The sequence below is a fragment of the Papio anubis genome, chromosome X (genome assembly GCF_008728515.1).
Source record: "Papio anubis isolate 15944 chromosome X, Panubis1.0, whole genome shotgun sequence".
Lineage (NCBI taxonomy): Eukaryota > Metazoa > Chordata > Mammalia > Primates > Cercopithecidae > Papio > Papio anubis.
The window spans coordinates 109235741-109253359 of NC_044996.1; the positions used below are offsets into that span (position 1 = coordinate 109235741).

General features: G+C 35.6%; 1 protein-coding gene across 3 annotated transcripts in view; it reads right to left on the bottom strand.

Annotated features, from left to right (window-relative positions):
- CFAP47 (cilia and flagella associated protein 47) overlaps nucleotides 1-17619 on the bottom strand; it is a 446504-nt gene that overhangs the window by 352966 nt on the left and 75919 nt on the right. For all 3 annotated transcript variants that reach the window (XM_031660417.1, XM_031660416.1, XM_031660418.1), the window contains exons 19-21: nucleotides 15885-15962; nucleotides 12836-12980; nucleotides 11550-11644 (exon numbers count right to left, since the gene is read on the bottom strand). In XM_031660417.1, the coding sequence (XP_031516277.1) occupies nucleotides 11550-11644; nucleotides 12836-12980; nucleotides 15885-15962 (318 nt within the window). The remainder of the gene's footprint in view (nucleotides 1-11549; nucleotides 11645-12835; nucleotides 12981-15884; nucleotides 15963-17619) is intronic.

Sequence of the window (17619 nt, forward strand, 5' to 3'; positions counted from 1 at the left end):
CAGGAAGGACACCTACACCAAAATCCCATCAGTACATCACCATCATCAAAGACCAGAGGCAGATAAAACCACAAAGATGGGGAAAAAGCAGGGCAGAAAAGCTGGAAATTCAAAAAATAAGAGCACATCTCCCCCGGCAAAGGAGCGCAGCTCATCGCCAGCAACGGATCAAAGCTGGACGGAGAATGACTTTGACGAGATGAGAGAAGAAGGCTTCAGTCCATCAAATTTCTCAGAGCTAAAGGAGGAATTACGTACCCAGCGCAAAGAAACTAAAAATCTTGAAAAAAAAGTGGAAGAATTGACGGCTAGACTAATTAATGCAGAGAAGGTCCTAAACGAAATGAAAGAGATGAAAACCATGACACGAGAAATACGTGACAAATGCACAAGCTTCAGTAACCGACTCGATCAACTGGAAGAAAGAGTATCAGCGATTGAGGATCAAATGAATGAAATGAAGCGAGAAGAGAAACCTAAAGAAAAAAGAAGAAAAAGAAATGAACAAAGCCTGCAAGAAGTATGGGATTATGTAAAAAGACCCAATCTACGTCTGATTGGGGTGCCTGAAAGTGAGGGGGAAAATGGAACCAAGTTGGAAAACACTCTTCAGGATATCATCCAGGAGAACTTCCCCAACCTAGTAGGGCAGGCCAACATTCAAATCCAGGAAATACAGAGAACGCCACAAAGATACTCCTCGAGAAGAGCAACTCCAAGACACATAATTGCCAGATTCACCAAAGTTGAAATGAAGGAAAAAATCTTAAGGGCAGCCAGAGAGAAAGGTCGGGTTACCCACAAAGGGAAGCCCATCAGACTGACAGCAGATCTCTCGGCAGAAACTCTCCAAGCCAGAAGAGAGTGGGGGCCGATATTCAACATTCTTAAAGAAAAGAATTTTAAACCCAGAATTTCATATCCAGCCAAACTAAGTTTCATAAGTGAAGGAGAAATAAAATCCTTTACAGATAAGCAAATGCTTAGAGATTTTGTCACCACTAGGCCTGCCTTACAAGAGACCCTGAAGGAAGTACTAAACATGGAAAGGAACAACCGGTACCAGCCATCTCAAAAACATGCCAAAATGTAAAGACCATCGAGGCTAGGAAGAAACTGCATCAACTAACGAGCAAAATAACCAGTTAATATCATAATGGCAGGATCAAGTTCACACATAACAATCTTAACCTTAAATGTAAAAGGACTAAATGCTCCAATTAAGAGACACAGACTGGCAAACTGGATAAAGAGTCAAGACCCATCAGTCTGCTGTATTCAGGAGACCCATCTCACACGCAGAGACATACATAGGCTCAAAATAAAGGGATGGAGGAAGATTTACCAAGCAAATGGAGAACAAAAAAAAGCGGGGGTTGCAATACTAGTCTCTGATAAAACAGACTTTAAACCATCAAAGATCAAAAGAGACAAAGAAGGCCATTACATAATGGTCAAGGGATCAATTCAACAGGAAGAGCTAACTATCCTAAATATATATGCACCCAATACAGGAGCACCCAGATTCATAAAGCAAGTCCTTAGAGACTTACAAAGAGACTTAGACTCCCATACAATAATAATGGGAGACTTCAACACTCCACTGTCAACATTAGACAGATCAACGAGACAGAAAGTTAACAAGGATATCCAGGAATTGAACTCATCTCTGCAGCAAGCAGACCTAATAGACATCTATAGAACTCTCCACCCCAAATCAACAGAATATACATTCTTCTCAGCACCACATCGTACTTATTCCAAAATTGACCACGTAATTGGAAGTAAAGCACTCCTCAGCAAATGTACAAGAACAGAAATTATTACAAACTGTCTCTCAGACCACAGTGCAATCAAACTAGAACTCAGGACTAAGAAACTCAATCAAAACTGCTCAACTACATGGAAACTGAACAACCTGCTCCTGAATGACTACTGGGTACATAACGAAATGAAGGCAGAAATAAAGATGTTCTTTGAAACCAATGAGAACAAAGATACAACATACCAGAATCTCTGGGACACATTTAAAGCAGTGTGTAGAGGGAAATTTATAGCACTAAATGCCCACAAGAGAAAGCAGGAAAGATCTAAAATTGACACTCTAACATCGCAATTAAAAGAATTAGAGAAGCAAGAGCAAACACATTCGAAAGCTAGCAGAAGGCTAGAAATAACTAAGATCAGAGCAGAACTGAAGGAGATAGAGACACAAAAAACCCTCCAAAAAATCAATGAATCCAGGAGTTGGTTTTTTGAAAAGATCAACAAAATTGACAGACCACTAGCAAGACTAATAAAGAAGAAAAGAGAGAAGAATCAAATCGACGCAATTAAAAATGATAAAGGGGATATCACCACCGACCCCACAGAAATACAAACTACCATCAGAGAATACTATAAACACCTCTACGCAAATAAACTGGAAAACCTAGAAGAAATGGATAATTTCCTGGACACTTACACTCTTCCAAGACTAAACCAGGAAGAAGTTGAATCCCTGAATAGACCAATAGTAGGCTCTGAAATTGAGGCAATAATTAATAGCCTACCAACCAAAAAAAGTCCAGGACCAGATGGATTCACAGCTGAATTCTACCAGAGGTATAAGGAGGAGTTGGTACCATTCCTTCTGAAACTATTCCAATCAATAGAAAAAGAGGGAATCCTCCCTAACTCATTTTATGAGGCCAACATCATCCTGATACCAAAGCCTGGCAGAGATACAACAAAAAAAGAGAATTTTAGACCAATATCCCTGATGAACATCAATGCAAAAATCCTCAATAAAATACTGGCAAACCGGATTCAGCAACACATCAAAAAGCTTATCCACCATGATCAAGTGGGCTTCATCCCTGGGATGCAAGGCTGGTTCAACATTCGCAAATCAATAAACATAATCCAGCATATAAACAGAACCAAAGACAAGAACCACATGATTATTTCAATAGATGCAGAAAAGGCTTTTGACAAAATTCAACAGCCCTTCATGCTAAAAACGCTCAATAAATTCGGTATTGATGGAACGTACCTCAAAATAATAAGAGCTATTTATGACAAACCCACAGCCAATATCATACTGAATGGGCAAAAACTGGAAGCATTCCCTTTGAAAACTGGCACAAGACAGGGATGCCCTCTCTCACCACTCCTATTCAACATAGTGTTGGAAGTTCTGGCTAGGGCAATCAGGCAAGAGAAAGAAATCAAGGGTATTCAGTTAGGAAAAGAAGAAGTCAAATTGTCCCTCTTTGCAGATGACATGATTGTATATTTAGAAAACCCCATTGTCTCGGCCCAAAATCTCCTTAAGCTGATAAGCAACTTCAGCAAAGTCTCAGGATACAAAATTAATGTGCAAAAATCACAAGCATTCTTATACACTAGCAACAGACAAACAGAGAGCCAAATCATGAATGAACTTCCATTCACAATTGCTTCAAAGAGAATCAAATACCTAGGAATCCAACTTACAAGGGATGTAAAGGACCTCTTCAAGGAGAACTACAAACCACTGCTCAGTGAAATAAAAGAGGACACAAACAAATGGAAGAACATACCATGCTCATGGATAGGAAGAATCAATATCGTGAAAATGGCTATACTGCCCAAGGTAATTTATAGATTCAATGCCATCCCCATCAAGCTACCAATGAGTTTCTTCACAGAATTGGAAAAAACTGCTTTAAAGTTCATATGGAACCAAAAAAGAGCCCGCATCTCCAAGACAATCCTAAGTCAAAAGAACAAAGCTGGAGGCATCACGCTACCTGACTTCAAACTATACTACAAGGCTACAGTAACCAAAACAGCATGGTACTGGTACCAAAACAGAGATATAGACCAATGGAACAGAACAGAGTCCTCAGAAATAATACCACACATCTACAGCCATCTGATCTTTGACAAACCTGAGAGAAACAAGAAATGGGGAAAGGATTCCCTATTTAATAAATGGTGCTGGGAAAATTGGCTAGCCATAAGTAGAAAGCTGAAACTGGATCCTTTCCTTACTCCTTATACAAAAATTAATTCAAGATGGATTAGAGACTTAAATGTTAGACCTAATACCATAAAAATCCTAGAGGAAAACCTAGGTAGTACCATTCAGGACATAGGCATGGGCAAAGACTTCATGTCTAAAACACCAAAAGCAACGGCAGCAAAAGCCAAAATTGACAAATGGGATCTCATTAAACTAAAGAGCTTCTGCACAGCAAAAGAAACTACCATCAGAGTGAACAGGCAACCTACAGAATGGGAGAAAATTTTTGCAATCTACTCATCTGACAAAGGGCTAATATCCAGAACCTACAAAGAACTCAAACAAATTTACAAGAAAAAAACAAACAACCCCATCAAAAAGTGGGCAAAGGATATGAATAGACATTTCTCAAAAGAAGACATTCATACAGCCAACAAACACATGAAAAAATGCTCATCATCACTGGCCATCAGAGAAATGCAAATCAAAACCACAATGAGATACCATCTCACACCAGTTAGAATGGCGATCATTCAAAAGTCAGGAAACAACAGGTGCTGGAGAGGATGTGGAGAAATAGGAACACTTTTACACTGTTGGTGGGATTGTAAACTAGTTCAACCATTATGGAAAACAGTATGGCGATTCCTCAAGGATCTAGAACTAGATGTACCATATGACCCAGCCATCCCATTACTGGGTATATACCCAAAGGATTATAAATTATGCTGCTCTAAAGACACATGCACACGTATGTTTATTGCAGCACTATTCACAATAGCAAAGACTTGGAATCAACCCAAATGTCCATCAGTGACAGATTGGATTAAGAAAATGTGGCACATATACACCATGGAATACTATGCAGCCATCAAAAAGGATGAGTTTGCGTCCTTTGTAGGGACATGGATGCAGCTGGAATCCATCATTCTTAGCAAACTATCACAAGAACAGAAAACCAAACACCGCATGTTCTCACTCATAGGTGGGAACTGAACAATGAGATCACTTGGACTCAGGAAGGGGAACATCACACACCGGGGCCTATCATGGGGAGGGGGGAGGGGGGAGGGATTGCATTGGGAGTTATACCTGATGTAAATGACGAGTTGATGGGTGCAGCACACCAACAAGGCACAAGTATACATATGTAACAAACCTGCACGTTATGCACATGTACCCTACAACTTACAGTACAATAATAATAAATAAATTTAAAAAAAAATAAAAAAAAAAAAATAAAAAAATAAAAAAAAAAAAAAAAAAAAAAGAAAAGGACATTCTAATGAAGTCAGTCCCAGTCCAGTGTTGGTAGACAGAGATGTTTATGAATTGAAAAGGAGTAGGTGTCATTCAAATGTCCTTTCCTTTAATCCATAAGGAATTATTCTTAGCTTCCTGTAAGAATGATTGTAAATCTAGAATAACTGCTATGAAAGGTTTACCCAAGGTTCTGCATATCCTTAAATCACAGATAAAGGCTAGTAGGAAAAATAAAAAGCATGAACAATTCTCCCTCACATTCAAAAACTGCAGGGAAAATACAGAGCAACAAAGATGAGAGTTGCAAAGAGCTGCAGAGTAACTAAGCCACTGAAGATGAACTAGCCTGTGCTTCAGGGCAGAACTTGGGTTACAGCAGCAGGAAAAATAAGAGTAATAATAGGGAAAGATCTATAGTAGTGCTGTCCAGTGAAACTTTCTGTCATGAAGAAAATGCTCTGCATTGTACAATAGCCACGTGTGAATCTACAGAACGTGAAATGTAGGTATTGTGATGAAGAAACAACATTTCTGTTGAGCTTAATTTTAATAAATTTAAGCTTTAATTCAAATAGCCACATGTAGGTAGTGACTACCATATGGGAAGTACAATTCTATAGACAGACACATTAGTAGCCCACAAGAAAAGGAGGAGCTTGAGTGACTTACAGAAAATAAACAAATCCATTTGAAGATGCCAAATACAACTGCAATTGACCAATAGCACTTCAGGTTGTGCTCAAACCTGGTACAGTGTAGGAAAGGAAGGTTTACAACTAACAATAAATCAATCATGTATTGTTGATTTCACATTTTCCTGCTACATAGGTCAACCAAGAGAGCATCAATTTGCTATTTACATTTTGACACATGCACAAAGACAGACAACTTACACCTAGCAATAAATATAGTGGAGGACATTTGAAATGACTGGAAACCAGATAATCAATCTGCCTTACTGGCACAGATTTATAGAACAAATTCTCAAAGGGTGTGTTGTCTCTGCAGGAGTTTATATGTTCTTCTCATTGTTGAAGTGAATTACACTCCAATACAGTGAGTAAATCTTCTTTTAAAATACCCAGTTAACACAGAATGATTCAGAATCTAAGCAAAGTGTGGCACTCCACAGAAGTTTAAATATCTATAATTCATTTTAATTTTATAATCAATTTCTAGAATCCTAAACATTAAGAAATACTTAGAACTTTTTAAATTGCTGACAGTGTTAGTGAACTATTGTCTAAATATATTATATATAATACATTCTCCAAAAAAGTCATGTAAGATACTTCAATTGCATTATAGATTTTTCTAATTTTCAATGATCCTTAAGAAAAATGTTTTATATACATTTCAATTATATGAAAATATAAAATCACAATATAGACTTATTAGAAAAATGTATAAACTTGGCCTTAACAAAATTTTAAAAAACCTATAAATTACTGCACAATACTTAGGTTTTCTTCTTGTTGAAAGAGTGTGTGTGTGTGTGTGTGTGTGTGTGTCTGCATACTTCTATGTACATGTGAGATATAAACATTATATAGGTGAATGACATACCTTATTTATCAGAATATTAACTTGTGAGAAAAGACTTACTTAGTTTCTTTTTATTTAAAGGGTTTTTAAAAATCAGAATAATAAGAATACATGTTTGAAAAACTAATCTTACCAAGTTTATTTTTAAAATAATGAGCATTCCCTTCATTTCACCACTGCACACATGTGCACACACACAAACATACACATACACATCCAGATGTAATCATTAGTTGTTTTAGACTTACTGCAACATAGTTAAATAACCTACATAGAGTGTCATGAAACAAGCTGCAATAAATTTAAAGTGATTTAAATGAATTAAAGTGTGTTCTCTAACTATAAGGGAATTATATTAGAAATCAGTAAGAGAAACAAACAAATATGTGGAAATTAAACAAGACACACCAAATAACTAATAGGTGAAAAATAAATTATGTGAGAAATTGCAAAACATTTTGAAGAGTAAAAATGAAAATAAAACATATCAAAACTTTTGGGGTAAATGTAAAACAGTATTTAGAGGAAAGTATGTTGCTGTAAAACCTATATTTAACAAGTGAAATATCTCAAATCAGTGCCCTAACATTCCACACTTAAAAATAAGAATAGAAGATCAAATCAAACAGAAAAAATAAAAAATAAAGGATAAAGTGTAAATGAATGAAATAAAGAGTCAAAAATAATACAGCAAATCAGAAACACCAAAAGTTAGATCTTGAAAATATCATCAAAACAGACAAACCTTTAGATATGCTGACCAAGATAAAAAGAGAGATGGCTCAATTTTATAAAATCGGGAATGAAAGAAGGAACTAAATTATTACCTACCTTACAGAAATAAAAAAAATAACACCATTAACACATGTATGTCAATATGTTAGGTAACTTAGATGAAATTTCTCAAGAAGAAACAGAACGTTTTATAAATACAGACCTATAACAGCAAACAGATTACATTAATAATTTTTTTAAACTTCTAACAGCTGTATTGTGATATATTTCGCCAAAAGGGTACAATTCAATGGTTTTTAGTAAATTTATAGAATTGTGTATTCATCACCATAATTAAGTTTTAGAATGTTTCCATCACCCCCAAGAGCTTCTTCATGCCAATTTGCCTAACTCTAGGTAACCACTGATCTACTCTATAGATTGTCTCTTCTGGAAATTTCACATAAATGGAATCATACAAAATGTACTCTCTTATATCTAGTTGCATTCACTTAAAATAACATTTTTGTGGTTTATTCATCTAGCAGGACATATCAGCAATTTGTTCCTTTATACTGTCAAATAATATTCTAGTGTATGGATATACCACATTGTGTTCATCCATTTATCAGGTGATGGACATTTGGGTTGTTTCTACTTTTAAGCTATTGTGAATAATGCTGCTATGAGCATTCACATAAAAGTCTTTGTATGGACATGAATACACATTTCCCTTCTTTTGGGAAGAACTATACCTCCCTGGTTAGCTATATTCTTAGGTATTTTATTCTTTCTGTAGCAATTGTGAATGAAATTGCATTCCTGATTTGGCTCTTGGCTTGGTTGTTGGTGTATAAAAATTGTAGTGGTTTTTGGCCTGTTGTAGTGGTTCACACCTGTAATCCCAGCATATTGGGAGGCCATGGTGGGTGGATTACCTGAGGTCAGGAGTTCGAGACCAGCCTGGCTAACATGGCAAAACCCCATCTCTACTAAAAAAATATACAAAAATTAGCCAGGTGTGGTGGCACACACCTGTACTCCCAGCTACTCGGGAGGCTGAGGCAGTAGAATCACTTGAATCGGGGAGATGGAGGTTGCAGTGAGCTGAGATTGCACCACTGCACTCCAACCTGGGCAACAGAGTGAGACTCCATCTAACAACAAAAAAAAAAGCTTGCAATCCCAGCACTTTGGGAGGCTGAGGCGGGCAGATCACGAGGTCAGGAGATCGAGACCATCCTGGCTAACACAGTGAAATCCCCCCATCTCTACTAAAAATACAAAAAATTAGCCAGGTATGGTGGCAGCAGCTTGTAGTCCTAGCTACTAGGGAGGCTGAGGTAGGAGAATGGCATGAACCCTGGAGGCAGAGCTTGCAGTGAGCCGAGATCGTGCCACTGCACTCCAGCCTGGGCGACAGTGTGAGACTCCACATCCAAATTAAAAAAAAAGGAATGCCAGTGATTTGTCCACTGATTTTGTATCTTACAGCTTTGCTAAAGTTGTTTATCACCTTAAGGAGCTTTTGGACTGAGACTATGGGATTTTGTATATATAGAATCATGTCATCTCAAAACAGGGAAAATTTGACTTCCTATTTAGATGCCCTTTATTTTTTTCTCTTGCCTGGTTGCTCTGGCCAGGACTTACAATACTAAGTTGAATAGGAGTAGTGAGAGAGAGCAACCTTGACTTTGCTGGTTGTCAAGGGGCACACTTCCAGCTTTTGCCCATTCAGTGTGATGTTGGCTGTGGGTTTGTCATAGACGGCTCTTATTATTTTGAGGTATGTTCCTTCAATACCTAGTTTAAAATTAATATTTTTTTAAAAAAAATGCTGAGGACCAGATGACTTCAATGATGAAATATAACACCAATTTATTTATTTATTTTTTTTTTGAGACGGAGTCTCGCGCTGTCGCCCAGGCTGGAGTGCAGTGGCCGGATCTCAGCTCACTGCAAGCTCCGCCTCCCGGCTTCACGCCATTCTCCGGCCTCAGCCTCCCAAGTAGCTGGGACTACAGGCGCTGCCACCTCGCCCGGCTATTTTTTGTATTTCTTAGTAGAGACGGGGTTTCACCGTGTTAGCCAGGATGGTCTCGATCTCCTGACCTCATGATCCGCCCATCTCGGCCTCCCAAAGTGCTGGGATTACAGGCTTGAGCCACCGCGCCCGGCCTATAACACCAATTTAAATAATTAATTCAGTCCCTCACAAATTCTGCCAAAATAGAAGTGGAGACACCACTCTATAATTCATTCTAAGAAGCCAATATTAGCCTGATATTCAAAAAAAAAAAGGTATCAGAAGAAAAAAAAACAATAAAGGCTAACTAACTATAGACCAAGGTTCCTTACAAGTATAGATGCAAAAGCCTTCATCGAAATACTAGAGAATTGAATTCAGCAATATATATATAAAGAATTATATCTTATGATCTAGTGAGATTTATTCTACAATGAAAGGTTGGTTTAGCATTAAAAAATCAATCAATATAATACACTATATTAATAGAATAAAGGACAAAAACATGACCATCAAAGTGGATAGTAAAATTAACAAAATCCAGGTCTTTCAAAATCAAAATACTCAATAAACTATAAAATGAAACTTCCTCAACCTAATAAAGGAAATTTTTTAAAAAAGGTAACTGTTGCTAACCTTATATTTAAAGGTGTAAGATATATGCTTTCAGGAACAAGACAAAGAGGTTTTTCTATTCAACATTATCTTATCTATCTTATCTCAACTTAAGTACTGAACTTCAAAATAGCAAAATTAACCTTTATCATTTTCTAATACCCAAACTCATCCTCAAACTTTATTTTTTGCACCTGAAAGCCAAATAACAGCTTACATTGTTCCTGAAATCAAATTTAATCTCAGTAAAAATAACATTACCAAAAATTAGACTATTAAAGATAGTATTTAGTAGCATTCAATACAATTTTATTGTGCTATTAGTTACTTTCTCTTAATTTTAATCTATACCTATTGAGTAGAATCAATCTAGCTATGTTGGAGTATTAAAAAAAAGTTTTGACATAAGAATCTTATACTCTGATTGCCATATAGAAGTTTGATTCTTGCTTGGAAGGGTACACCAATATGCCGTTTTTTGTTTGTTTGTTTGTTTGCTTGTTTGTTTGTTTTTTGAGATGAAATGTCATCTTGTCACCCAGGCTGGAGTGCAATGGCGTGATACTCGGCTCATTGCAACCTCCGCCTCCCGGGTTCAAGCGATTCTCCTGCCTCAGCCTCCTGAGTAGCTGGGATCACAGGCGCCCATCATCACACCTGGCTAATTTTTGTACTTTTAGTAGAGATGGGGTTTTACCATGTTGGCCAGGTTGGTCTCAAACTCCTGACCTCAGGTGATCTGCCGGCCTCGGCCTCCCAAAGTGCTGGGATTACAGGGCAATATGCACTTTCATATCATGCGTAGAGAGAAACTCTCTCCTTGGGCACTTCTGTTAAAGAATCTGTGAAGCAAAAGCCTACCAGAGTTGGCTCCTGAAATCTGACCAGTGGTCTCCCTTCCTTCTGGGCACATTTCAGAATAGGTTTTTTGTCTGTTTGTTTGCTCTTGTTTTTAAATCACTAAACATCTAGGGGTACAAAATAAAAGGAGCCAATATCATAGCAACTCCTCTTAAATCTTCACAATATGTCTTTGATAATTTCAGGTAGTCGTTCACAGAGCATACACCACTCAAATATAAGTACAAAGCACCAACTGCCTGGAATATAACTTTCCTCTCCTTCAAAATGTGTAATATCTTGAATTTTCTAGGTAGTATAACAAAGACCACACAATCATAGGTCCCCTGTACATGCCCTCTGCTCCTCTTGAGGCACTCTGCAGCATGAGCCAAACCCTCCAGCAATTGTTTTACTGAATTAAGGTATACCCAGGCATGCTTACAAGTCAGAAAGAAAAACCCTCTACAGATAGATCTTGGGTGATCTTTAATAGGTTATTGGTTAGGAATATCCATAATTGCAGTAATATGAGGAATAGAAAACTGAACTTACTTGTGTGGGAGAAAATGTTATGCCACATTCCAGAGATGTGTTTTCCTCTAATTCCAAAGAATATATATAAGGAACTGCAGGGTCTTTAAATTCTTCTATAAGAGGTGAAAAAGTACATATATTCATAACAATCAAAAATCAATTTCTAAAATATTTGTGCAGGGCTATGTGAAGATGCTCGGTAAAGAATTGTTCTAAATACCAAGATTCTAATTAGCAAAACTGATATCTATACATGGAACAAATATACAATCGGCAAAACAGTGACAGTAAACTCATTAAAAAATAACTCCAAAGTTCAAGAAGCATGTTATAGTCATACTCAGATGAACACAAATAGGAATAAAGCACAAGGTCAAGTAATTAACTAAATCTGAGGTCCCAGTAACAGCTCAGAGACTCCCTTTCCAGTGAAAGTTGATCAGGAAAGAGTCAGATCACCTCTGACGCCTCAAAGAGTCCATAAATAATACAAATGCATATCCATTACCTCACTGATAGACTTACTGTTCACTTTTTAAGGATATGTAAGATGTCTTACTTATTTTTATGGACTCAAATGCTACTATCTTGCCTGTAAGTGGGATTCAACAAATATTTAATGAATAACAAATGACTAAACCAATGATTAGGAAACTTTCTGTAAGAATCCAGATAGTAAATATTTTAAGCTTTGTGAGACATATGGTTCCTATCATAGCTATTCAACTCCGCCAGTATAGCATAAAAGCAGCCATAAGCATTATACAAACAAATGGGTCTGTGTGTGTTCTAATAAAACCCTATTTATAAAAACAGGTGTTGGGTCATATTTGGTTCATAGGTCTTATTTTGACAACCCATGGAGTAAACAGATAAAATGCACTTATAAAAATGCATATTTTGTTTAAATCTAATTTAACATAAAGATATCTAATACATGAGTAAATACATAGAGATAGCTCCCCAAAGACATTTATCTAAAATTATTGAGCAATTAAAACAAATGATTCATAATTTTATATTCATTTAAGGCATATACTTATATATAACATACTTACCATATTTAACCCACTAATAAGAACGGTTACATTTCATGTATTACCCAAGTGTTTTGATATTAATAATGATGTATTTCCACAAATAAAACCATGATGAGTTACAGAGTGTAAGAAAAACATGCAGTGGTCATTAAAAAACATTTAAGAATAACTTCCCTTGATTGAATTAGTTTTAGAAATTATACCACAGGGCAATTTAAAACTATTTTCCTTTTACAATAATACCATTATATACAAAATATATACCTGATTTGTCTTTAAGATCCATTGAAAAATCGGGAAAGTCTTTTAGATTAAACTCCACTCTGGCACGTGTTATACCTTTGTTTTTTATTACAAATGGAACAGTCTGGGTACCACCAATATAGGCGCCACCGAAATTAAATACATTCTAAAATTTAAAAATAAAAATTATTCGAAAATAGAATAATAGTTTATGAAAACATAAACTAAAACTTGCAACGTTATGTTTATCAAGGAAATATATTAACTGCAGAGCAGAACCCTATAAAAATTAGTCACATTTTCCTTCCTCTCCCCTACCTCCTAGATGCCTCCTACATGTAATAAGTTAATAAATCCTATTAATTCTTCCCCTTTCTTCACCTCTTGTCCATATTGTAACTATATGAAATTAGTAAATCATCACTTTTCATTTAGTTTCTAGATTTTCACTTTTCTCAAACTCTCCCCTTCATAATGAAGCCATATTTAAACTAAGTAAGAATTTGATCATATCACTTCTTGTTTTAAAATTTGATGGTTTCTCACAATCTATAGGACCATGTCCAAGCTCATTAGCAGGGCTCATAAAGCTCACCATGGCCTTCTGCTTCCTCATGTTCCAGCTTCAACTAGCCCCACTCTCACCTTATCACTTAATATTTCAACAAGCTGTATGACTTGGCATTTCCAACCAATACCTGATGCTTCACCCTTCTGTGTCTTCACCCTTTTGGTGCCCCTTCTGTCAGGAAAGCCTTTCTATAACCTGCAATTGCCTAATAAAATATTACACATCCTTCAAACCCTAGTTGTATAAACCACAATTAATCATGCTGTGCTCAGGACCAATTCTGTTTCTTATATTTACTTACATTATGATATCACATAATTTATTTATGTATTTATTTACTTATCTGTCTCTTCTATTGCACCTTAGCGTGATTCATTTTTGTATCCCTAGCACCTAACCAACATCTACCTTACATAAACAAGGAATGCTTATTAAGTGTATCTGAGCTGTAGCTCATACACAAGGCACGTGCTTATATCACAAAACTCTTTAGAATTCCTCCTTGTAGTAGAGTTACTAAAATACCATGGAGTTTCTTAGTGAAATAATTACATACAGCATTTAAAGGAGATTGAGACAACAGCATCCTAGTATCGAGGAGAATTCCATATGAAGGTAGACTGGCTACCATTTGTTTCACTTAAAATGTCAACGCAGTTGTATATGTAAAATTTCTAAAATCCAAAATGGAAAACGAAAGTTTGATGTTTTGTATATGTAAAAATAATCACTCTTCTTATCCCATTCAAATAAGCATATATGCAAATGAGCATTGTATATGTGCTCATTTGAGTAAAATGTCCTAGTTGTTATTAAGACACATAGTCAACGCCTTAGTCATTACTGTATAGTTAATAAATGTATGGCTAAAAATATCTAGTGATGTGTGAATATTATTTTTTTAAGTCAGCTATGTCTAAAATCTATAAAATAAAGGAATATTGATAAAATATATTAAAGTGCTATAAATTATTCAATTGTACCATAACATGCAAAGCATGCCCAAAATGACTTTAGGATGAGAAAAGAAAGTGATTAAAGACTCAATATTATCTAATATTTTTCAAGGAAGGATGCCATAGTAATGTAAAAAAACCACTCTGGATACCACAGAGTTTCATCTCCAGGAATCACCACAGCCCTGGACAAGTTAACTTAGTATGTGTTAGTCTACCCGGACTTATGCCTTCACCATTGAATAAAGAAAGGTTATAAAAGTATAAGTTAAAGCTATACACTGGAATTTTGGTGATGCCATTTAAATGCAGACTAGCAGTAAGCCCCCGACCTGAGGCAATCAGCTGACCTCTTTATCATCATTTTTCTGCTCAATTTAGCTCCACACCAATAAGGTAGTAGGTGTTAACAGTACTAGTGGGAGAAAAAAACAAAAGTACAAATAACCCCAAAATAATATGACAACTGCTCTGATGGTGATCTTCCCAGGGCATAAGATGTCTGTAATACCTTAAAAATGTCACAATGGGGGGGTCCTACTTTGAAGAATCAAGGAAAGTTTCTTTGAATAGGTAAGTCCAGATCTAAACACTAAAGGGCTGGCCAGAACAACAACAAAAAACTGGTGTATGTGTTTGTGTGTGTGTGTGCACTCTATCAATTCTAGAACAAAATTTTTTCAGAGTACATACGATAATTCAAACATAAATGTGACTCTAGTTGAGAAAATGCAAATCAATACCACAGTGAGGTATCATTTTATACTCAACAGATTGGCAAAATTTAAATCTGACAATATAACTTGTAGAATAATAGAATTTGGAGCAATGGAAATTAGAGAGGAAATTTTAGGAATAGTCTTGTGAAGTCAAACACACTCATAACTCTGTCTCAATAACTCCATTCCTAGAGAACCTCTTGTATGTGTACCTCAGAAGATAAGCATATAAATGTTCACAGCTACAGTTTTTGCGTTTGAAAAAAAAAACAGAAACACCTATTGGGATGAACAACTGAATGATCATGTAAATTATAGTACGTCTACACAAATAACTATTATGCAGTATGACAATGATTAACATACCGTTACACACAATTAGGTGAATGTTAGAAACACAATATTTAAGTAAAAGTAACTCACCAAAGGCTACAAATAGTACATCTTTGTTATAAAGCTCAAAAACAAACAAACTAAATAATTAACAATGAAAGCATTCATATTCATATTTATGTGTTATCATTATAGGCAAGTGGTTATCTCTTATAAGGGACAGGATCATAATGAAGATGATTTTAATGGTACTGATAGTGTTCTGATCCTTACATGCAGTGGTAAATTCTTAAACCTTCATTCAATATTCTGTTTCATCACTTACATTTATATGACATATATTAATTGTTATTTTTAACTTTATATATAGCAATTTTTAAAAATTATACATTGGAAAATATTTTTAAACATAAATGGGCTAACTAGAAACACATAACAAATAAAAATCACCACACTCAGAGTTTCGTCACACAAATAAGTAACATACTCACAGGATCGATTTCTACATCAGCAATTTCAGCAGATCCACCAATCCTAAGGTCTATAACATTCGCATGACGAATAGCAACCTTATTCAGGAGAAATACAAAACTTTGTAGAAACCACATTAAAATATAATCATAAGTTGCTGAAGTATTACCTGGCATTTATATAACTTTTTTTTCATTTAAATAATAGTAACATTATAACTGTACAAGACTTTTCTGGTAATTGTCATCCTATTTCTTGTTTTGTAAAATTGATACTCCTAAGAAAAGTGAGTGTTTAACCCCTTAGAACCACCATAAATGTGATTAGTTGATGGTTTGTGAATTTGAATGCTGAGTTCTACCTATTTGACTAAACTTTATTGCCACTCCTTGCAGTACAATTTTTATTTCTCTAATTTCAAAACATTATTCAAAATTTTTAAAAAACAAACAACAGGAGAATGGTTGCCGTATATATCTTCCCCTGGAAAGATGCGAATATGCACAACAACCATAATAGTAATGATAGCAGCTAAAAATTGCTGTGTATATGGGTTAAATACAGTGAAATCCTTTTTAATACTCAATATTCTATTAGATAACGACTGTTAATACTCGTAATTTTAAACTGAGGAAATTGACTCTTGCAGAGATCAAGTATTTTCTTTTTCACGAGATCACGAACTTGAAAGCAGCAGCAGCTAAACTAAGGGCTGCCTGAATATTTTACTTCCAAGAAAAGTAAGATAGCAAATTAAGAATTTAGTTGTATAATTCCTACAAAATAAGAACTATGGAGTATCTGAGCATACAGTTGCTTAAGCACAGTCTCAGCAGTGTAAAAATATAATTCCCTGGAAGCCCTGTATTAGCACAGGAATGAGTCAAGGTCTAGATTTAAATTTAAATATGTGTTATATCTAAGAAAGCAAAGTGAGTGTATTTCACTCTTCCACAGAATCATTGATACTGTTTATATGCAAAGAAATCATAAAATACCATTTTTCAGAGTTACTGGGAAAATCAATATGCCAGCTAGATAGCCTTATTAAAGTTTCTGCATTCATAATGCTATATGATTGCCACATTTTATTCAGAGTATATAATACATAAAAAACATATTTGACTAAAATCAAAAGAAGCATACCTTAATGATTCAGAAGAAATTACAAATTGACATGTTCTTCATTAATACACCCCATACACAAGTCTCAACTCCCTATGGCTGCCTTTTACTCACCTCCCAATCATTCCTTATTCATCCAAAACTCCTGGCTGTCATAGCTTATTCACTACCCTAGACCATTGGTCTGTTGACATTTTCATCTCTAGAGACTTAAACTACACCCTGGACAACATCACTCCTCATAAATGCACAACCTCTGAAACCATAAATTCATTCATCTGTCTCATTTTTACAACTCCCTCTCTCCTTTGCTTTCTCACTCATTGTCAGAGACAATAGTTCCTGGATGTCACATATCGAAGAGACTTTCAAGCCTGTGATGTGTAATATTCTCCCAATCAACCCCAATTCACCTTTCTCCTCTATATTTTTCTTTATTCAATTTTTTTCAACTTTTATCATTCCAACTTCTCAATTATATATTTGGTTCACTTACACACATCTGGACCCATAGAGAGATAGTAGAAAAATTCTCTTTCATCTCTATGATGAATCGTCAGCCTTCAGACCAGTATATATGTGTGGCTGCCTCTTCACTAGACATCTCTACATGAAGATAAAAAAGATGCC